The sequence below is a fragment of the Delphinus delphis genome, chromosome 8, assembly GCF_949987515.2.
Source record: "Delphinus delphis chromosome 8, mDelDel1.2, whole genome shotgun sequence".
Classification (NCBI taxonomy): Eukaryota; Metazoa; Chordata; class Mammalia; order Artiodactyla; family Delphinidae; genus Delphinus; species Delphinus delphis.
In genome coordinates, this window is record NC_082690.1 from 10,783,931 (window position 1) to 10,806,810 (window position 22,880).

At 48.9% G+C, this 22,880-nt stretch overlaps 1 protein-coding gene and 1 long non-coding RNA gene across 6 annotated transcripts; one reads left to right on the forward strand and one right to left on the reverse strand.

Annotated features, from left to right (window-relative positions):
- Positions 1-1,117: 1,117 nt before the first annotated feature.
- LOC132428914 (uncharacterized) lies at positions 1,118-11,152 on the reverse strand. The gene is made up of 3 exons (XR_009520256.1): positions 10,825-11,152; positions 1,503-1,663; positions 1,118-1,309 (listed from the first exon to the last, which is right to left on the reverse strand). It is a non-coding gene; the product is annotated as an uncharacterized lncRNA (long non-coding RNA).
- On the forward strand, positions 8,049-19,038 carry HEPACAM (hepatic and glial cell adhesion molecule). Of its 5 annotated transcripts, none has more exons than XM_060017111.1 (7): positions 8,049-8,642; positions 14,472-14,813; positions 15,493-15,774; positions 16,066-16,165; positions 16,690-16,931; positions 17,066-17,136; positions 17,701-19,038. In XM_060017111.1, the coding sequence occupies exons 1-7, from the start codon at positions 8,543-8,545 to the stop codon at positions 18,004-18,006; spliced, it is 1,443 nt and encodes a 480-aa protein (XP_059873094.1). In that variant the 5' UTR covers positions 8,049-8,542; the 3' UTR covers positions 18,007-19,038. The 5 variants fall into 5 exon arrangements, with proteins under 5 accessions (XP_059873094.1, XP_059873095.1, XP_059873097.1 ...); XM_060017112.1 differs by having other exon boundaries at positions 16,690-16,919; XM_060017114.1 differs by having other exon boundaries at positions 16,690-16,919; positions 17,069-17,136.
- The last annotated feature ends 3,842 nt before the right edge of the window (positions 19,039-22,880 follow it).

Here is a 22,880-nt window from a genome sequence, read left to right on the forward strand (position 1 = left end):
GGAGTGTAGTATGTGAACACTAGTCCAAGAAGCACAAGCTGAATCTGCACTATGCTGACATATAAACTGTGTGACTTTGAGCAGGTTACTTAACCTCTCTGAGCTTCATGTCCCTCGGGAAAAAATTCTTACCACATAAAGTTGTTAGAAGATTAAATAAGACCATATTCTAAAAGACAATTTGTTGATGGCAGGGAGCCCCGTGGAGAACCCCAGAAATGAAGGGTTTAAACGAGAAAGGAGAATTTATTAAAAGGATACAGGAATGTCTCCAGGATACAGCTGAGCCTGAGGAATGAACTAGAACTAGGGTAGGTGTTTCAAACATTTTACATATTTATTTATTTTTAGAAGGCCCTGCTAAGCCTATAGTTTTTTTTTGATTTTTATTATTTGTTTTTTTAGACAGCAGGTTCTTGTTACTTGTCTATTTTATGCATATTGGTGTGTATGTGTTGATCCCAATCTCCCAATTCAATGCCCCTCCCCACCACTTTCCCCCCTTGGCGTCCATGCGTTTGTTCTCTACGTCTGTGTCTCTACTTCTGCCTTGCAAGCCTTGCATCTGTGTCTCTATTTCTGCCTTGCAAGCCTCTATTTCATCTGTGCCATTTTTCTAGATTCCACATATATGCGTTGACATACAATGTTTGTTTTTCTGACTTGCTTCACTCTATGGCAGTCTCTGGGTCCATCCGGGTCTCTACAGGTGGCCCAATTTTGTTCCTTTTTGCAGCTGAGTGGTGTTCCATTGTATGTGTGTGCCACACCTTCTTTATCCGCTGTCTGTCTATGGGCATTTAGGTTGCTTAAGCATTTTACATATTTAATCCTCACAGCAACTCATTCAGTCCTCAAGTCAACCCTCTGAGGTAGGTAATACTATAATAATCATCCCCATTTTACAGATACGGAAACTGAGAGATTGAGTAGTTTAACTCAACACCTAGTAACGTGGTAGCCAGATTTCAAATTCAGGGAGTTTGGCTTCAGAGTCTGTGTTAACCCCTACGTCATATTGTCTCAAATGGTGATAAGTACGATGAAAAAAGAAGCTGGGACTGGTAGATAGCAAGACAGAAAGGACCTGGATCCTTGATAACATTGCTGAGCCACTTACTTTTACAAGTTACAGAGATGCCCTTATTTAGGACTCTGGTTATATAAGATAATAAATCCCTTTATTGGGGGACTTCCCTGGTGGTCCAGTGGTTAAGACTCCGTGCTCCCAATGCAGGGCGCCTGGCTTCAACCCCTGGTCAGGGAACTAGATCCTGCGTGCTGCAACTGAAGATCCTGCACGCCACAACTAAGACCCGGCACAGCCAAATAAATAAAATAGTAAAAATAAAGACAATTTGTAAGGGGCAATGCAAATATATTATCAACAGTATTATAGATATAGATGCATCTCTCGCAACTAGAGTTAAGCACCTAGGCAAGGATTGTGTTTTCTGTTACTTTTGAATGTGACACCCTTCCCCACATCCCACTCCTCTTACTAAAGTCTGGAACACAGTGCTCTTCACACAGTAGGCAGTTATTAGATGCTGGCCAGCTGATTTCCATTTCTGTGCCTCCCTCTTTGGGAGGAGGGCGGGAGAGGGAGGATGGGACCAAACCCGTTCCTGACAAGGTTGGTGGGAGGACACCATCTGAGGATCTAGGAGAAAAGAAAAAATGAAGCCATTCATGAGTTGGGGGTAATTTGTGGCTTCCCCATGATTTTTCAACCTGTTTTTCTTTGAGCACTGAAGCTTTACATGAACAGAAATCCAGAGATGTTTTCTAGAATGTCCTCGCCACATCTCAAATAGGTCAACGAAGCTGGATCTCTCCACGCTTTAATACCAATTCACGTCTCCTCTTTGTTCCTCTGGAGAGTTGCTGAATAGGGCACGTTCATCGACCGTGGACACAAGCCTGAGTTCCTCTCAGTTTCTGAGGGGGTGGGAATTCTATTCAGAAATCAAATATTGACTCTCAGCATAAAACACGTTGATGTTTTCAAGTTTTCCACTTTGGAACTGGGAGCACCTCCTCCCTGGCTTATGGAAATCTGGACCCCATGCTGTTGCAGGATCACATTGTTTCTGCTAGTAAACCCCACGCCTTTTTGAGACACCGTATCTGTAGAACGCTTTTCTTCCAGGCGTCCCCTCACATTCACTGAACTCACAGGCAGCAAAACCAACATTCAGGATGAAGGCCCCAGGGAGGGCACAGGGAGCCTTTTGACCCCCATCTCTGTTCATATATGGTGTTTCTCAGAAGCGAGCCAGAGGTGGGGAACTTTAAAAAGAAAAAGGAAAGAAGAAATGTCCTTGGGGAGGGCCATTCCTCACTCTCCAGGCCCACAGAAAGCTTGTTTTGTTCCAGAGAGAGCTGGCCAATCTGTCCCTGGTTCGCTGGTTGCTGGAGCAGCAGGGCCCTGCCTTGTCTCAACTCAAAACCTCACACAAATTCCTCGTTCCCAGGCAACGCACAGCAGCTCCACAAATCTCCGTCCTCCCTCTCCCTCCTTTCTGGCAAATTGAACTGATGGTAGGGACAGCTCTGGCACCATTCACATATAGGTTTATGGAACAAAGAATCGAACATAACTTCAGCAACAAGAGAGGGCACCAGGAGTGGGCAGAGAGGTCCACCTTACATCCTGGGGCTTAGTCAGAGGGTGGGTGCTGGGGGTAAAGGGTTAGACCAGGATTTGGACTTCCAACTGGTGACCCAGAGAGGTGGTCGGGAGCCTCAGCTTTGTTAGCAACTAACCTGGGTTTCTAATCCAGGTTCTGCCACTTAGTAACTATATGACCTCAGCAAATTGCTAACTTCTTGAAGTTTTAGTCTCTCTTGTTTGTAAAATGAGGTGATAATATCTACTGAAAAGGAGGTACTGGGAGAATTAAATGAACAAATAGATACAAAGTGCCTGACAGTACACACACACACACACACACACACACACACACACACACACACACACACACACACACACACACACACACACACACACACCACACACACACACACACACACCACACACACACACACACACTTTGAGAGCAGTTAGAGAAGGGGAGAAGGTTTGGACAGGATACCTTCCTGCAAGGTCAGGGGAATTAACTTCTTACCCCGGAGAGGCAGCCTTCAACCCATATCTGATGGCAGTCGGTGGATAAATATCCCAGCTCCCTTGCCCCTTGGGTTGGGATAATTTTGAGGCTTATTCTTCATTATTTCCCACAGGATTAAGCTCTAGCTGTCCACGGTAGTAAATTGCTTGATGTGCAACCTTCATTGGCTTCCTTCCCTTCCATCTCTCATTCCCCCAATATCCTACCTGGTTTTGCTGGGATCACCTTTCAAATAAACTATTTAGCTTCTTGCCTTGGAGTCTGCCTCTGGGGCAACCCAGACTAAGATACCAGTATTTCTCTAAATTTCTGAAGGCCTAAGTTCTCAGCACTATCTCTGACTCCAAACTCCTGCTTCACCTGAATTAGTCCCTTTAGAGATCATTTCACTGTTCTATATGTGCTGTACTCCTGCCCACCTTGATGCAGACCTAGAACTCCATCCTTTGTCTCAGTGTGTAAACACACACACACACAGACACACACACCCGTATTAGTTTTCTATGCTGCATAACTAATTGCCACAAATTTAGCAGCTTAAAACAACATACATTTATTTTTTTTACAGTTTCTGTGGGTCGGGTACAGCTTAGCTGGATTTTCTGCTCAAGGTGTCATCAGACTTCAGTTAAGGTGTCAGCTGGTTTGCATTCCTTTCTGAAGCTCAAGGTCCTCTTCCAAGCTCATGTAGTCATTGGAAGAATTCAGTTCCTTGTGCCTGTAGTACTGAGCTTCCTATTTTCTTGCCAGCTTTTAGCTGAGGGTAGCTCTCGGCTCCTAGAGCCACCAGCATTTCCTTGCCACGAGGCTGTTTCACAACAGGGCAGTTGACTTCTTCAGAGTCAGCAGGACCATCTCTCTCTCTCTCTCTCTCTCTCTCTCTCTCTCTCTCTCTCTGGTCTGCTAAGTCTTATATAACATAATCTAACCAAGGGAGTGGCTACCCTATCACCTTTGCCATATTCTATCAGCTAGAAGCACACACACACATACTGCAATTTGTGTACAGTAAACTTTTCTTAGAGTTTTGAAGAAGACAGAGGAGAAAGGGTTTTATAGTGTAACAATGCAAGTTGTTCTTCAGTTGTTTTCAGCTGCCTGCCCCTTGTTGTTTCCTCACCCCGGCCCCTCACGTCTCTCCTCTCTGCTCTTTCTCCATCCCCAATTCCTGTTTATTTCTATTGCACAGGAGTTTATCTTTTTGTGTCTTGACGCCTTTTGCTTCAGACCTTACCTTCCACTCCATGTGGCGTATCTAGATATTTTTCTTGCTAAAGACAATTTACTCTATAAGAGGAATTTGGGTGCCATTTGTTAGATTATTTTTCATTCTGCTACCAAAGATTAATTACAATTTAGTGGAGGAGACAGATTTGACTCAGTTGATAACAGGAAGTGAATGAAGGGAAGAAGGGGGAGGATGCTAAATATAAAAATCCCCACTGATGTTATGGTATTAGCAAGGACCAAACCTCTCCAGTAGTATCGGTGCCAGAGCATTCTTCATGCAGCCTGGAGACAGGAGAAGAGGCCAAGTGGGCAGGGACATTCTTAAATCTAATGGTAGGGTTATTAAAACCTACTTATCTATACGTCATTCGTGTGTGTGTGTGTGTGTGTGTGTGTGTGTGTGTGTGTGTGTGTGTGTGTGTGTTGGGGGAGGTTTCCATTCTGAGCTGCAGGGCCACTGCCTGGGTGCTCAGCATAGCGTCCTGAGTACAGCAGGCCAGGGCTGCCATGCATGCAGGGGAGGGGAGGGTCGGAATCCCGGAGCCCCAGAGCGGGTGCCAAATGAGAGTGGCCTGAAGCACCTGTGTGCAGCCGGAGGGCCAAGAGGACCGGCCGAGCTGCTCAGGAGAGGACGATGCCCGCGGAAATGCATCTGCTGAAGTGCTCAGAGGAGGAAAGGGCACAGGCCTTGGATGCCGTCAGTCAAGCAGTGTGTCTCCACATTGTTTAATAGCCGTGTTATGCAGAGCTCAGAGCTCCTCCCTGGGAGGAGACACATAAGAATGAGGAATTACAGCCCCTGCCCTGGAGAGTCTCCCAGGCTAATGAGGAGATGGCCACAGTAACCATGTTTTCTGATCCCCAGGGGGACAACCCTCTTCAGAGCTAAAGAAAAGTAATATATATATAATCAGGATATCCGTACCAAAAGAAAAGAACGAAAGACAAAAAAACAAAAACCCCAGTCTGAATCATCAACAATTAGCTGGAACAGACACACCCACAGGGAAAAACCCAAGGAATGCATGGAAGGATAAAACAAGGTCAGCTCAGACAGGTGAGATCACCGGTACGTGTTGTGTGTGAGACTAAGTTGGCTGGACTGTTACCTTATGTTTCTGTCACCCATTGCCTATTGGATCGGTGGCCCGCCTCAAAGTGAATCCCAGTTACTTCTGGGAATTCCAGAAGGGGTGCCGCATGTGTGCTCACACATCGCTCTGTCATCTGCAGTTGCTGTTTGGTGCCCTCCCTGCTGTCATTCCTCTCGCCCAGTCCCCCTCACAGTCGCCCTCCACTCCACCAGCTGCTAGAGAGGTCCCCCGACCCACCACAAGTTTTCGCCCATTCAATAGTCAGCAACTGTCTGCTGAGCGCCTACTATGTGCCCCGCCCTGTGTTACACAGTAGGGCTACAGAGGCCAATAAGACACAGTACTTCAATCCAAGAACTCTCTGTTCTTGAGATGAGAAAAGCACAGAAGCAGATGATATACGCTTCTGTAGGGCTACTCATCTTAAAACACCTGAAGCAGGATTGCAGAATTGCTCCTCGTACACTCAGTTGTGCAAAGGCACAGTGGTGCCTTTGCGCCTTTGCAGCTGCCGGGGTCTCCCATGTGAGCCTCCCACCCCCACCCCACTCCCCCGCCCAGGGCAGCAGAGGAAAACCAAAAGTCAGTCCATCCTGGTAAACTCAGTCTAACCCAACCACCTGAACATTCTCTTGAGGTAGCTCAGTCTCTGATTGGATCAGCCTTTCCAGTTTCTTCCCCAAACCCAGCTCTTCTCTGAGAAGGGTTAGGGTGGCTTAGGGGTCCTTGTGGCAAGGCGGGAGATGGTGTCCGGGGACCTGTGTGGCCTTCTCAGGACTCCCACTGGTCTCTGCACAAGTCTAGGTTGCTCTCTGGTCTGAGGGGCGGTTGGTGGCCCAGCTGTCACCTGCACAGTGCGGCCCCTTTGCTCCCTGTTCTGCCCTCTATTGGTGCTTTACCCTCCAGTACCTCTGGGTCCCCTCAAGGGAACATGTGGCCACTTTGGGGCACCTTCGTATTCTGCGTGGGTGTAAAGAGCCTAAGGTTCATCCCTGGAGGGGGTGTGGAGAACTTAGATCCTGCCCAGGTCTCCCTCTATCACAGCTCGCTTTCCACAGTCCTTCAGGATGAAAAAGGCAGAGTTCAGGCTTTCTATTTCCTGAACATCATATCCTTTTACCTCAGACAATAAGCCTCTGGACCTAACCATCACAGGCAAAAGAGGCCATTTGTATACAACTATAGAAGAACGCTATGACCTGGTCCACAGCCTGCTCTGTGATACATCAAAGGAGCAGATAAAAGAAATTAAAATATCCTTCTGTACCGTACAAACACTGGCTTTCAAGCCTTTCGTCTTGCTACTGACTCTAAAATACTATTTTCGATGTCAGAAGCTGAATATTGCCTTTCTCTTTTTCATTGTATTCATGCTGAAACACCATTAACTCTACCAGAGGCAGACAAGCGCCTTGAGCTGGGTAGGAAAAAGTCACAACCATAAAGATGCAAAAGGAAAAAAATCTGACTTGTGTATTTCAGAATATTTTTGGAGTTCCTCTGTGAAGTTCAAAAGCAATGCTTCCCACCTCTCCTCCCCATCCTTTGGCTCAGATGGACCATGCACTCAATCTTCAGTTCTAGAAACCTGGCTTACACAAGCTGTCTCCAGTATGTAAAAAGAATACTTTGAGAGATAGCTACTGAACTTACAAAACTAAGGTCAGCGTTAGAGACAATCAAGAGGGGAACTTGTAAACTTTGGTCTCACCAAGATATAAAGATCCCTAAAGTAATGGAAAAGAAGAAGAGGCAGTTTTTTCTTAAAGTTTAAAATATCACCTCTGGGGCTTCCCTGGTGGCGCAGTGGTTGAGAGTCCACCTGCTGATGCAGGGGACACGGGTTCATGCCCCGGTCCGGGAGGATCCCACATGCCGCGGAGCGGCTGGGCCTGTGAGCCATGGCCGCTGAGCCTGCGCGTCCGGAGCCTGTGCTCCGCAACGGGAGAGGCCACAACAGTGAGAGGCCCGCATATCGCAAAAAAAAAAAATATATATATATATATATATATATATATATATATATATATCTCACCTCTCCAACAAAGAATTTTCTAGGCACCCTACCATACTAAATCTTCATCAATCCTCTCAACAATTTCTACAAGAAAGCTACTGTTTCTCCCCCTTTTACAGATGTAAAATTGGAGAATTAACAACGTTGCACACCCATCCCCAGATCACACAGTTAGCAAGCATACATTCCACTGACGCCCCTCAGGAGAGGATGTGGACGTGGTAATGAAGGGTCAGGGTAGAGCTGGGGTGTCTCTCTTCATCACGCCTCAAGACTTGAGGAAACGGCTGGGCTGTAGCTGGTGACAGAACCCCAGGCTCTTGGGCTATTACCTTCGTCTTTGTTCTGACATGTTCTAGGAAATGGGCTGGAGGCTGGGGAATGAGCAGAGTAGCTTCTGGAGAAAGGTCCCCAGCATCTACGTGATTCTATGATAGAGAGAGAAGCCCAAGCAGCACCAGGACAGGTATGAAAATAATAGAATTCAAGCCATATTCCAATCTTCTTTCTTTGGGGTGGAACAGGAGTTTTCCATTTCTTCAGCAGTTTCTGGAATCTCTCATCCCCCAGCTTTTGAAAAGCTCCTCTCCCTCCATTTTCAGAGCTTATTGAGGCGTGTCCCTGGCGCACACCCTCCTTCGCAGGAACAGGGAGCGTGAGGTGGAGACAGGACAGGTTGGGACACACAAGGTCCAATTTAGTGTGTGTCCCGGCCCAGTCCATTCATTGAGCCCAAATCCTCATCTCCCCCTGCCAGTGGGGCTCAGCACAGGCCGGCAAAGAACTGCTAGGCTGCTGGGACCCATCAGACTGAACCCTGTGCTGGAGATTATCTCCCAAGCAGATACTCTCCTCCGAACCCGGGATGTAGGGCTTTGAAACTAGAAAATGCCAGGTCTGAAAGAGAGGAAAGAACAAGTCCAGCAACACACAGAGCTCTGTGTATTCAGAGAGAACTTGGCAGGGTTGTGTTCGGGCAGAGAAACTCCGAGTGGTACAAAGGGACGTGCCCAGAGTGGAGAAATCATGCTAATTGTGTGCACCAGAGCTGGAGAACGCCACCCAAAATGAAGAGAGAAAGGGAAGCCCTGTCCAGAGCCTTCAATGCCCTGCGCCTCACTCCTTTTCTCTACCTGCTTCTGATCCAGACAGGTAGGAGACCAGAGGGTAAGACAGGGTCTGGAGAAGGGACCCGGGGCTTTCGAAGGAGAGGGAGGGGAGAGCTGAGGGCCAGAATGCCTTTGGGGTGGGAGGAGGGGAGAATGCTTAGCCACCGTGGGAAGCATCTCAGTGAATTCAGGCATTCGTGTTGAATGTATTTCTTCATTCTGTGTGCCTCCTGCCCAGCCCCTGCCCCCCATCCCCCAAAGCCTGCATGACTTTGCAGCTCCCACGGCATTCAGTACATTAGATGGAGGGCAATGAGCTGTTTCTGATGGGATGTCTTGTTGGCGTGGGCCAGTCCGGCATTCTTTCCGAGGGACTATGGTGGGCCTTGGAGGGGTGGGGAAATCTTGGTTTTGTGTCTCCCCAGCCGCCACCCTGGCTTCTCTGAGTGTAAAATAACAAGGGAGATGAAAGAAGCTTTGGAGATAATAAGCCTCCTGGTTTGGGAGAGTAACACCAACCTATGCGTAACACACACGCCATAGACACCTACCTCCCCCTACCAACTTCTTGGAGAAATGATCTTATTTGAAATACATGTGCTTATGTGCGCACACGCACACACACACACACACACACACACACACACACTATTCCAGAGAGCCTAGGAATTCACAATTTAGTGGGGCAAATAAGATGCAGAGATCATTTTAATAAAATGCAGAAACTACTATGAGTCAGAGAGGCAGAGGGTTCCAAGAATCAGAGAGAGGTCACCTACCCCATCAGGAAGCTGGCGCTGGTGGTACAGAATGGGAGTGGGGGAATATCAGGGGAGGTTTCCTGGGAATGTCTGCACTGAATTTTAAAAGATGAGAAAAACAGATAGGTGTGGGAGTGAGCATTATAGTTGGGAAAATGCGCCAAGGTCAACAGCTTGAAATGGTATCACATGTTAGGAGCAGCCCAGTCAGTCACCGCTGCTGGAGAAGAAAGTGTGGGTGGAGTTAGGTGAGTCTGGTAAACCCTGCTAAGGAAACTGTAATATAATTTGCAAACAATGGGAGCGGGGGAGGACATTGAATGGTTTTTAATCTGGGAACCAGCAGGGCCAGAGTATAGCTCCGATCCCTCACTCTCCAGTGAGGCATTGGAGGTGAAACTACAGGCAAGCAAGATAGGAAAGGAAGCCTGTATCCATTTGCTGGAACCATAGACTGGGTGGCTTCAACAGCAGAAATGTATTGTCTCACAGCTCTGGAGGCTAAAAGTTCCAGATCAAGGTGCTGGCAAGGCTGCGCTCCCTCTGAAGGCCCTCGGGAAGGTTCTGTTCCAGCGCTCTCTGCTGGCTTCTGGGAGTTCCTTGGCTGTGACAGATTAACTTTAATCTTCACATGGCATTCTCCCTGTGCTTGTGTGTATAACCAAATTTCTCCTTTTTAAAAGGACACCTTTTTAAAAGGACACCAGTCATCTTCGATTAGAGGCCCACCCCACTCCAGCATGACCTCAGCTTATTACCTTGGCAATGACCACACGGCAAAATAAGGTCACATTCTGAGATACTTGGGGTTAGGACTTCAAGATATGAATTTTAGGGGACACAAGTCAAACCATAGCGAGGCTATTGCAATAGTTCAGGAGAGAAATGACCTGGGCTGGAATTAGAATAAAGAGAGAGGGAGTGAGGGATGTTCAGATAATATTTTGGAGGGAAAGTCAGGACCTAGTGATTTATAGGAAGTGAAACGATCTAGAGAAGGAGGTAGGGTTTCTGTGTGAAACCATAAATTTTAAAAATGGGGCAAGGTTGGGAGATATGATAGCTAGTGTTGCGCTCACGTTGAGGTTGAAACGCCTATGGGACTTTTGTGGGAAAATGTTGAATAACCTAAAGCTGGAGGGTTGGAGAGAAGTATTTGGAAACTGTCAGCCAAGAGGTAAGATTTAAAACAAGGATAATGAATAAATATTACCTTGGAGGAGAAAATGAGCTAAATATGGAACATTGAGGAACCCCAAGATTTGCAGAGGAAGGCAGAGAATAAAGCCCACTGAGGAGACCCAGAAGGAACAATCAGAGACACAGAGGGAGACCTGGGAGACTGTGGTATCCAGAAAGTGAAGGGAGTTGGGAGTTTCCCGGACAATCATCATCAAAGGTATCAAGGAGCCCAGTATAATAAGGACCTGAAAGAGCCCATTGGATATGCCAGTTAAAAGGTTACCATTAGGGACTTACCTGGTGGCACAGTGGTTAAGAATCCGTCTGCCAATGCAGGGGTACACAGGTTCGAGCTAGGCCTGGGGTGAGGAAAGACTGTTCCGTGAGGTTTTTCAGGCACCAAGCTGATGGAGTGCTATCAGCTTTGACATGTGTTTCCCATGGTCAGTCTGAGATTTATCTTCATTTCTTTTAGGTAGAGGATGAAAAAAGAAAAGGAGGGAGGTTTTTCTAAATCAGCCTGTAAATGGTGTCTACAACTTTTACTAGTATTATTGGCTAGAACTCAGTAGTATCATAATTAATTGCAAGGGAGGCTGGGAAATGTATTTTTAAGATTGGCACTAAAAGGGGGGCTGGACCATGTGGCCCTGGCTCCCAGAGATTTACCTTAATCCCTTGCCATACTCCCTCATGACAGCATCACCAACCTAGCCTCAGGAAAGTAACACTTAGTGCTCTGAACCTAATATGGCCTAAAGAGTCTTTCCTAAATTCATCACGGTCCTATTCCTGGAACATTCAAACAAGGCTTTTCTAGAGGCTAGGATACTATTCACAGACATAAACACAGCATGCCATAAATCTAGATAATCTGATTTGCAAGATGTTATTCTCTGGGATCCTAGAGTCAGCCCATCCTCTACCGACCCAATAGGAAGAAGTCCCTTGCCTGGTTTCTACCCTTTTAGTCCTAAGATCACCTTCACATTGTAGGTGCTGTCTTTTTTTTTTTTTTTTTTTAACATCTTTATTGAAGTGTAATTGCTTTACAATGGTGTGTTAGTTTCTGCTTTACAACAAAATGAATCAGTTATATATATACATATGTTCCCATACCTCTTCCTTCTTGCGTCTCCTTCCCTCCCACCCTCCCTATCCCACCCCTCCAGGCAGTCACAAAGCACCGAGCTGATCTCCCTGTGTTATGCGGCTGCTTCCCACTAGCTATCTACCTTACGTTTGGTAGTGTATATATGTCCATGCCTCTCTCTCGCTTTGTCACAGCTTACCCTTCCCCCTCCCCATATCCTCAAGTCCATTCTCTAGTAGGTCTGTGTCTTTATTCCTGTCTTACCCCTAGGTTCTTCATGACATTTTTTTTTCTTAAATTCCATATATATGTGTTAGCATACGGTATTTGTCTCTCTCTTTCTGACTTATTTCACTCTGTATGACAGACTCTAGTTCCATCCACCTCACTACAAATAGCTCAATTTCGTTTCTTTTTATGGCTGAGTAATATTCCATTGTATATATGTGCCACATCTTCTTTATCCATTCATCCAATGATGGACACTTAGGTTGTTTCCATCTCCGGGCTAGCAGATGCGAGGCAGGAAATCCCATCTAAATTATCACAGAAACTAAGAGCTGGAGAAATCTTAAGGATCATGTAGCCAAACGATTTCAGCCTGATACACAGAGCCATAAGGATTCCTAGCAGCACCCCGAGGTACTGGGGAGGACAGGGCTCTGGTCCTCACCACCTCTTTGACCAAATCAGGTGAACTAGAACTAAATTTCATTTCTTTTCAATTTCTATAAAGTTTTGTGGGAACAAAAATACCTTTAATTAAAAATTTTTGAAAATAGTTGATTTTGTCCATTCTAACTCCTGCCAGTTGAGACTCCTCTCAGTAACAAGTATATAATAGTCATACATATGGTGGCTTTCATCATTAAGGTAGTCTCTTCCATGCTTAAGGTTTTATGATTGTAACATCCTTGACAGGTGATGGATCATAGAATGTCAGGGTGGAGAAGGCCCCTAGAGATCATCTGGTCCCACCACCTCACTATTCAGAGGAGGAAATGGAAGCACAGGGAGGTGAAAGAAGAGTCGATTGGCATTTCCTTGACCACTTCCATAGATGATAAGCTCATTACTTAACAATGCATTTGCTCCCTAAATGGACTGGATATGTTTTTAAATTAAATTTGCTTCGGGCTTCCCTGGTGGCGCAGTGGTTGAGAGTCCGCCTGCCGATGCAGGGGACACGGGTTTGTGCCCCGGTCCAGGAAGATCCCACATGCCGCGGAGCGGCTGGGCCCGTGAGCCATGGCTGCTGAGCCTGCGCGTCCGGAGCCTGTGCTCTGCAACGGGAGAGACCACAGTGGTGAGAGGCCCGCGTACCGCAAGAAAAAAAAAAAATTTGCTTCGCTCTCCACAGCTAACCTTTTAGTTCCATTGCCTCCTGGTTTGGTCTGGGTCCTCGAGGTACAAGGAGAGGAATAGGGATTGGAAAGGTACAGCTCACCTTCCCCTAATCTACACTGCAGCAGTAGCAGAGTGGGAAACAGGGGTGAGAAGGAAGGAGGGAACTTCAGAGGCAATGACAGTCAAAGGAAGCACCTGGGGGTGCAGAGGAACGGAGAACCTGACACGTACGTGTCTATTCAGCTAAACTCAGTCCTGTTCCTAGCTGACATCCTCTCCAGAAGACCCCTCCCTCAGGTGGCTGTATTGCTCTGCAAGGCCAGGTACAAGGCCAACGAGCAGCAAGTGTTCAGGCCCCAAAGTTCCTAAGAGATCTCTGAAATGTGAGATGTGTCTCTGGATGGGGCTGCCATCGGACAAGATGGTAAAATCCCAGAACTAACTACAGGGCTGGAACAAACCATGAGACCATCTCGTTACCACTCATTTGACCTGTGGGAAATCTGAGCCCTGAACAGACAAGCAACTTCTCCCAGGTCCTAAGTCAACAATAGGGCCCCGATCTCTCATGCTCAATCCTGTGTTCTCTCCCCTACACCACAGTAACTGACATACATATCATGCTTTTGCACTGTGAACTGGAGAAGACACTTGCTCTTGTTATCGTTATCATCCTTATTTTCTAAAAGAGAAGAGTGAGGCCTAGAAGGATGACTTGCCCAAATTCTCACAGCCAGTAAGCAGTGGAGCCCAATCTTACAAGGTCTTCTGACTCCAAGCTCTTTGCTTGACCTGTCCCAAATCCCTCTTCCATAGGGGATGCAAATTGGGCTGGAGTTTGGGTGAATCTCCACGACTGTTCTGCCCTGGGCAGACCTAGTATGATGCTACGTGCAGCTGGGACAAGGATAGGGGAGGCTCTTGGTATGACCGGAGAGTTGTCCAGTTGTCCTCAGGCCCCTAAACTTGCCCTCTACTGGCACTGTCTCATGACACCCTCCTTTCTTTGGGAATCTACATTTCCATGCTTTCTCCATCCCTCACTTTCCCAATGCCCAATTAAGGAGAAAATCTGACAAATTCACTCTAGGGTCTAATGACCTATAAGCTTCAGGGGGTAGGGATGTTTGTCAGTTTTGCTCACTGATATATCCTGGGGACATAGAACAGTGCGTGGCACATGGGGAGTCTCAATACATATTTCCATAAATGGGCCACATAAGGTATGGGTTACCTGGAATCTTCCTCAAGAGGAAGGCAATAGGGAAAACCTCCAGAGGCAGAGGTCCAGATTGAAGAAGGATTGAGGGCAAAGGGATGGGTGTGAGGGATGACAGGGGAGCAGAGGGGCCAGAGCTACAGTGGAAGGGTAAGAAGGAAGGACTGACAGGGAGTGAAGGGTTCAGAAGGGTGAGGCATGGAGAGACCAGAGGACTCGAAGATGGGAGTGACGTTAGGAGCCAGGGCCTGACGCTGCCCTCACCTCGTGGGTCTCTGTCCACAGAGCCCCTGGAGGCGGTGAACATCACCAGCCCGGTGCGCCTGATCCATGGCACAGTGGGGAAGGCGGCCCTGCTTTCTGTGCAGTACAGCAGCACCAGCAGTGACAAACCCGTTGTCAAGTGGCAGCTGAAGCGGGACAAGCCAGTGACCGTGGTTCAGTCCATCGGCACAGAGGTCATCGGTACCCTGCGGCCCGACTACCGAGACCGCATCCGCCTCTTTGAAAACGGCTCCCTGCTTCTCAGCGACCTGCAGCTGGCCGACGAGGGCACCTATGAGGTTGAGATCTCTATCACCGATGACACCTTCACTGGAGAGAAGACCATCAACCTCACTGTAGATGGTAAAGTCTCTGGCAGGGAAGGAGGCGGGACTGGTGACTGGAACTGGGGCCACGTCCACCCAGTATATTAGCTAGACCCCAGGAAAAGCTACACAAAAGCCGCTTGGGAGTGAGCCAACTGGAATGTTAGAGGCTGGCAGATAGGCCATAGCTAACACGTATACAGCGCTTACTACGTGCCAGAAACGATTGTAAGTGCTTTGCCTATATTGACTCATGTAATGCTCATAATAATCTAGGGGTAGTTAATATCATGGACCCCATTTTGCAGATGAGGAAACTGGGGCATAAGTTCAGGCAGCTAGTAAGTGGTAGAGCCAATATTTGAACCTATTTCGACCTAAGCTTAGCCCAACTAAAATATCTTCCAGGCTGGGTCAGTTTAAGACATCTTGGAAAGGTATGTGGGAAGAAGGGAAGGGAAGGCCCACGAGGGCAGGGACCATAGCTGTCTTGTTTGGCATTGTACTCCCTGTGCTCAGTATGTGCTCAATAAATAGTGGGTAAATAGATGAGTGAGTGGATGGATGGATGGATGGATGGGTGGATGGATGGTGGTAAAGAGCTGGAGTGACAATCTCTCAATACTGCAGACTGAGTTGGAAGGTAGGCAGTTAAGAAGGGGAAGGGAGATGCTTTTGGCCTGTGGCTCACAGGCTCCCCCCACCCCCGGGCTCAGTGCCCATTTCGAGGCCCCAGGTGTTAGTGGCTTCGACCACGGTGCTGGAGCTCAGCGAGGCCTTTACCCTGAACTGCTCGCACGAGAACGGCACCAAGCCCAGCTACACATGGCTGAAGGACGGCAAGCCCCTCCTCAACGACTCGCGGATGCTCCTGTCCCCCGACCAAAAGGTGCTCACCATCACCCGCGTGCTCATGGAGGACGACGACCTGTACAGCTGTGTGGTGGAGAACCCCATCAGCCAGGGCCGCAGCCTGCCCGTCAAGATCACCGTATACAGTGAGTCTCCCGCTGCCCTCCCTTGGGACTCAAAGCCCTGAGAGGCAGGTGCCCATGAGAGGCTAAGGACTTCCCAGACAGAGTGCCACTGGAGGGGGAGAGAGGCAGAGATGGGCCAGCTCTCCCTGGAGGACAGCCACAGGTAGGAAGTGAGCTCTGGGCAAGGTCCACCACTGGCCAGCCATGCTGCCTGGGGTTCCTTTTCTATTTCTTCGGCCGCAGGAAGCTCTCCTCACCACACCTCCTGCCCCCTCTGAAGTCTCTCCCCACTCTCTGCCTCTCTCTCCCTAGGAAGAAGCTCCCTCTACATAATCTTGTCCACAGGAGGCATCTTCCTCCTTGTGACCTTGGTGACAGTCTGTGCCTGCTGGAAACCGTCCAGAAAGTCTGGGTAACTCTCCAAGTTCCTCTCCCTGAGCACCTGAATCCTTCAACCCATCCCAGCCCCAAGCTCTGTTTTTCCTTCGTCTCTTTAAACGCCTTTCCTCCCAGGGCCCTGCACCTCTTCCCGGGAGATCCATCTTACCACTGCATTCTGTGCTCACAACCCTGACAACCCCAGCACGATGAATACTGGTTTCACTTACACGGCACCTTTTGTGAGCCAGGCACTGTGTTTGTGGTTAGGGTGTTACCTTTAAATGTGATTATCTGCAGCTTACAGACAACGACCCGAGACTCGGATTAGTTAGATGACTAGCCCACAGTCACAATGCTAGGGACGGACTCAGGAGGCAAACCTAGATGGGATGCATCCCAAAGCTCTGGACTACTCCCCCTCCCACCGCACTCAGCCCGTCTTCTTGTTACAAGGCCTCGTTTGTGGCCATCAGATCCCCCCAGTGTCCTCGCCCCCAGAACTTCTCCTGCTCACACTCGACAGCTCTGTTCACAGGGTGCTGGGTTGATTTGCAGGAAGAAGAGGAAGCTGGAGAAGCAAAACTCCCTGGAATATATGGATCAGAATGATGACCGCCTGAAAGCAGAAGGTGAGCTCCCAGCCACGCACTCACCCGTCCCATCTTCACTCAGATCAGTAAGCTGCTGGGAAAAGGCCGAAATGGGCGACAAGGAAGCCAGCTCTGCAGGGCCCCTTCCTGCACCAACTGCACGAAGACTGCAGAGCAGGGAGAGGAGCGGCCAAGGTAGGACCTCAGGTATTCCAGACCATTTGGTGGAGGCTGGCTTCCCGATGGCCTTACGTGGCCATCGGGAAGCAAAGAGTGTAGGTGCTGGCTGGTGGAAAGGGTTCTGTACCTGGGCCAGCCACCCCATTCTTTGCTCCGTGCAGCAGACACCCTCCCACGGAGTGGAGAGCAGGAGCGGAAGAACCCCATGGCACTCTACATCCTGAAGGACAAGGTGAGCAGCTTCGGGCTGGGCGCCCCACTAACACTCCACCAGCCCTTACCATGTTCTGGTATTACGTAGCCATACCATATAGATATACCTTTCTAGGACTCAGAATAACCCTAAGAAATATTTGTGTCATCCCCACTTTAGAGATGAGAAAAATACGGCTGACAGGGGTGAAATGACTTGCCCAGGATCAAACAAGTAAATCAGTGGCAAATCTAGGCTTCAAACCCAGGTCTTTGGACACTGTCTCTGGTGATTTCCCTACTATTCCATAAACCAACTCTGTCCCATGCTGTCCAAGGCAGGTGGAAGGTGCAGAGTAAGTGGACAAAGCACTCAAACTAATGCATTTCAACATTTAATGAGCACCTATTATGTGCCAGGCACCACATCAAGTGTCCTGTGTTGCAAGCAAAAACAGACCTACGCCTGCAGCCCTCCAGGCAGTCGGAGTGTGGAGGGAACTATGTCCCCTCCACCTCGGTATTCCCAGCGCCCTGGAACAGCAGGCGCGCTCCCAGCCCTGGCCGGCTGTCCGCTGACCCCTCGCGGCACGTGTCCTTGCAGGACTCCCCGGAGCCCGAGGAGAACCCCGCCCCGGAGCCTCGGAGCGCGACTGAGCCCGGCTCGCCCGGCTACTCCGTGTCGCCTGCCGTGCCGGGCCGCTCGCCGGGGCTGCCCAGCCGCTCTGCCCGCCGCTATCCGCGCTCTCCAGCGCGCTCCCCCGCCACGGGCCGGACGCACACGTCGCCGCCCCGGGCCCCGAGCTCGCCCGGCCGCTCGCGCAGCGCCTCGCGCACACTGCGGACTGTGGGCGGCGTGCACCTGATCCGCGAGCAAGACGAGGCCGGCCCGGTGGAGATCAGCGCCTGAGCCTCCTCGGGACCCCCCGGGAGGCGCCCGCGCACTGCTGCCCGCGGCCCGGGGGAGGGCAGGGCAGCGGGGCAGCAGCCCGCCAGGGGCGAGGGGCGAGGGGCGAGGGGAGATGGAGGTCCTCACTCAGCGCTAGGGTTCCGGCACGTGGACGATTGTGAGCATGCGCAGATGGGGGACGCGGCGGGAAGGCGGAGGGTGGATCAGGTGGTGAAACCGGGTTACGTTTGCTCCCGGCTCTTTAGTTGTGTTCTCAGTGGGTGTGGGTTGTGCCCTCTTAGGACCATATAGATTATTAAATTTACGGCCCAATCCCCGGAGGGGCTTATGGAAACTAACATCAGTAACCTAACCCCCTTGACTATCCTATGCCCTTCCTAGGGCGCCCTCACGCTTCCCACCCATTCCCCTTCCCTCCGAACAAACTCCTGATTCCTGGGGAACTTTTTTGGCAAGCCCAGATTAGAGAGGCCACTTGCCTCAAACGTACAACTGTCCTAAACTAAGGGGAAGTCCAATGCCCTTTACTGGGTGTACAGAGGGCTGTTCTCAGCATCCAGCGAATCATTGTGAAGGCAGTACCTTGGAGCACCCTTCTCAGGCATATGGTACCTCGGTACCTACCAGTTGGTGAAGGAGGAGCTCAAGTACAATACATTCCGTTGCCCCGCTACCGGGGTTCTAGCAAGAGCAAAGGATTCAAGCCTCCCACGCTTGACCTCCTCCCAAAGCCTCCCTCAGCGGCGTGCCCGGCATTCTTTCCATCTCTGTTCCATAGAGAAGGGGCTTCTCACTCATTCTTCAGGCCCAGAAGGCTAAATCAAGTGAAGATCTGTCTTTTGACCCCTCATACCTATGGCTTCTCCCTGGCTTTGTCCAAAACAAGCCTTTCAAACAATCATTATCCCCCGGAAAGTTGTTGGGCTTCCTCCAGCTGTAAGAGGATGAAGTTCCACTCTCCCCAAAAATGGTAGGGGGAGGAGGAGGCTTATTGCTCCCCAGCATGTCTTGGAGACATGATGGAACCCTTGGCCTCTGGCCTCTCACCTGGCCTGCTCCCAGATGCTCAGGTCCCAGGAGACAGGACAAGGGCAGACTCCCCAGTCACACAAACAGCAGAGTACCGAGAGGTTGGTCCACTGTGTAGCCAGGCCACGCCCATGCCGCCGCCTCTTGAACAGTTTGTAGGAACAGTAATCTACCGTGCGAAGAGAGAGCGCAATTAAAAAGCTGAAAGAGAAGAAGTCCCTCGCTGTGTTCTGACCTCTCTCCCCTGAGGCCTCTAGTGCATCCCTGGTCCCTCCTTAACTTCCTAAGCTCCTGCTCCGACTCTGCACCATCCCACAGAGCGACTCTCAAGGTCCCTGTTCCCCACCACTCCACACTGGGGCCAGTTTTGTCCCAGCCCCAAGGGCAACAACATTTCTTGTTGGTCCCCTCTGCTCTTACCTGGACTTCGTGCCCTTCCCAGCTCCCTGCCCCTATGCACTTCTGCAGGCTCCTCTGAGCAGGTGTGCCTTTGCAGCTCCCCTTCCTTAACCAGAACTGCTCCCCTCACTTCCCCAGGTGCCTCATCTAGAAGGAGATAATGCATGCAGGGGAAAGTTGTTCAGGCAGGTGGAAGATGCAGGACTTGGAGATGGGTACATGCTGGTCAGCCTTGAGAGGCAAGGGTGAAGATTAAGGTGAGATGCAGGCAAGTTGTATTCCAAACCCCGGTTCTGCATCCCTGAGGGGCCGGCTTCCCAGGCTCAAGCCAAATCTGCCTTAAATGGGGTGAGGGGGGAGTGGTTTTGTTTATGTTTCATTTTGATCTTCATCTTTGTATTACTGGCATCTAGCAGAGTGCCTAGCGCATACTGGATGCTCAATAAACTTTTGATGAAATAAAGTGACAACTTTATTCCACTTAATCAAGGAGAACAAACAAACAGCCTAAAAATACCAGTCATTTCCCTTTTCTCTTTTCTTCTCACATCCCTCCATCATCCTTCACCCTCTCTGGAAATCCCATATTGTCCATTCCAAAATCATCACTCACTCATTCATTCATTCATTTATTCGGGTGTCTTTCATTTATTCAACAGACATGTATTAATCTACCATGATCCACCCTGTGCCCGACACTGGGGAAACAGCATAACTATGCCATGACCCCTACCAAAGAGAGTCTCATGGAGGAAGACAGATAAGTAAACAGATTATTACAATACAGTGTGGAAAATGCAACGACAGGTAGATACAGCGTGCTATAGAGGCATGTAAGAGCGGCATCTAACCCAGACTAGGGATCGTCAGCAAAGGTATCTTGGAGGAGAACAAGCCTGAACTTAGTCTTAGAAAGATTGATTAATCAGATAGGGCATGGGGGGGAGGATAAAAGGACACATATTCCAGGCAGAAGGAGCAGCATATATAAAAGCTTAGAAGTGTAAGGTGAGTCCTGACTTCTTAGCACTCATAAAATGTGGATTACCCAAGGGCAAATGTTTATATTAGCACTGATGAAAGACCAGACTTGTGCCAGTGGCAAGGTGTGGGAGCTGAACCTGAGACTCCTGGATTAAATTGGTATTGGCCCCCAGCTGGTAGCATCCCAGGCTCCTAAAATAAAAAATACAAATCCTCTCTGGAAAAAAACATCTCCTTAAATTTTCAGAGACTAAGACCAACCAAAGACGAGTTCACAAGGAAAGGTCATTAACACAGAAGGAAACAAATCATCATGAATGAAAGTCAGCAAATATAAGAAGCAACAGATTTAGACCCCCAAGGTCTTCAGACACTGAAATGATCAGATATAAAACATAAAATAGGGCTTCCCTGGTGGCGCAGTGGTTGAGAGTCCGCCTGCCGATGCAGGGGACACGGGTTCGTGCCCTGGTCCGGGAGGATCCCACGTGCTGCGGAGCGGCTGGGCCCGTGAGCCATGGCCTCTGAGCCTGTGCGTCCGGAGCCTGTGCTCCGTGACAGGAGAGGCCACGGCAGTGAGACCCGCGTACTGCAAAAAAAAAAAAAAACATAAAATAATTATGAAATGCTTGAAGTAATACAAGACAAAATTACAAAAATGAACAAGCAACAAGAGACTATCAAAGTGATCAAATTTGAAAAAGAACAAATAGAACTCATACATAAAAATATAATTTATTGAAATAAAAATGAAAGAGTTTAACAGCACATTAAAAACAGCTGAAGAGAGTTAGTTAACTGAAAGTTGTATCTGAAGAAATTATTCAGAATTAGGCACAGACAGACAAGGAGATGAAATATATGAGAAGAGAGATTAAGGGATACGGCAATGTAGCATGAAAAGGTCTGACACACATTTCCTCAAGAGCTCAAAGGGGAGAATAGAGAGACGGAGAAGAGACAATATTTTAAGAGTAATGACTGAAATTTTTGTAGAACTCATGACAAACATAAATATACAGATTCAAGAAGGTTGACACACAAGATATCTTAAAAGATTTCCACACCTACATAAAATGTAGTAAAGCTAGAGTATACCAAGGACAAAGAGAAGATCTTGTTGACTGAAAAGAAAATGCAAAACTTGAGAGTTGTGAGTTAAGTTTTATTTGGGGCAAAATGAGGACTACAGCCTAGGAGAAAGCATTTCAGACAGCCCCGAGAGACTGCTCCAGAAGCAAGGGGGAAGCTCAGTGTTGGATATGATTTTAGTGAAGGAGGGTGCTGTGGTCAAGCACACATTTTGGCAAAGACTTGCTGCTAGTCACGAGGAGCAGATGTCACCGGTAATGATTTTAATGCTTTTCTAGAAAATACGAAGATACATCAAATCCCACCTGAATTAGTACTGTTTACCCCACCAGCTTGACCAGCAGGAGTCCCTGGGCTGCATTTTCAGAAAACACAGAATAAGATGCCAGAGAAACCAGGAGAAAACAAATGTCCTCTGGAGGGTCCTTGAAGAGCATCTAATCTCTCTCCTCTCTCTTCCCTCTTACAAGCAATGAAAGGGTTACTCACAAAAACCCAAAACTCTAAAACTAGGGGGTGAAGGAAGATAGTATTTAAACTGGTCACTGGCCAGCACATCCCCAGGGTCCCAGAGCAGAGCTTCCTTGAAATAGTTGGAGGCAGGTCCCATGGACTAACGTCATGCCCATGACTCACGCAGTCGGCTCTTCCTTAGCGTGTGGAAATGAGACAGTCAGGATGCCGATGGGACATGTTGCTGGAAATGATCGCTGTGGTCTCTGAGAGCCACCCAGACATACCTCACTGTTGGGAAGTCCCCTCGGTCATCACTCCACGGATCCCTGAGTGCCCTGGATGCTTGGACTGAGTGAGGAGAAAGAGTCTTAACGTCCTAAGGAACAGCTCAGAACGATGGGGCCTTCCAATCCCCATCAGTTCTTAGCACTTGGGTGTCCAGAGTCTGGGAATGGAAAGAGGCTGTGCCAACGGCATGTCCAGGGATGAGTCACGTAACTGTGGGGCAAGGGCCCCTCCCCAGCTGCTGCAGCCTCCAGGCTCCATTCCTGCAGTACAGCACCGGCGCCTCTCCTCGCTGAGTCACCTGCCCGTTCCGACTCAGCTGAGGACAGCACTAGTCATGAATCTGAGTTCCTTTGAGACTTGCCCTCTTATCCCCCAAGGGAAATTTATACCATCTTTCTGGATTACAGAGATTTGAGTCAAATCAAGCTGCCAGCAAATAATTAGCAGAGAACTTGTTTAGTCTCCCCAAGTCCAATGCATAAGCAGAAGAGACTAAAGAGGACTGCTAACAGCAACATTCCTGGGGCGCAGGTAGTCACTGGGTCAGGCAGGCCTGGGGGGCTCTGGACCTGGGAAATCCCAAATGGGCTAGATGTGCAGTAAATCCATTTGTCCCGCCACGCCCT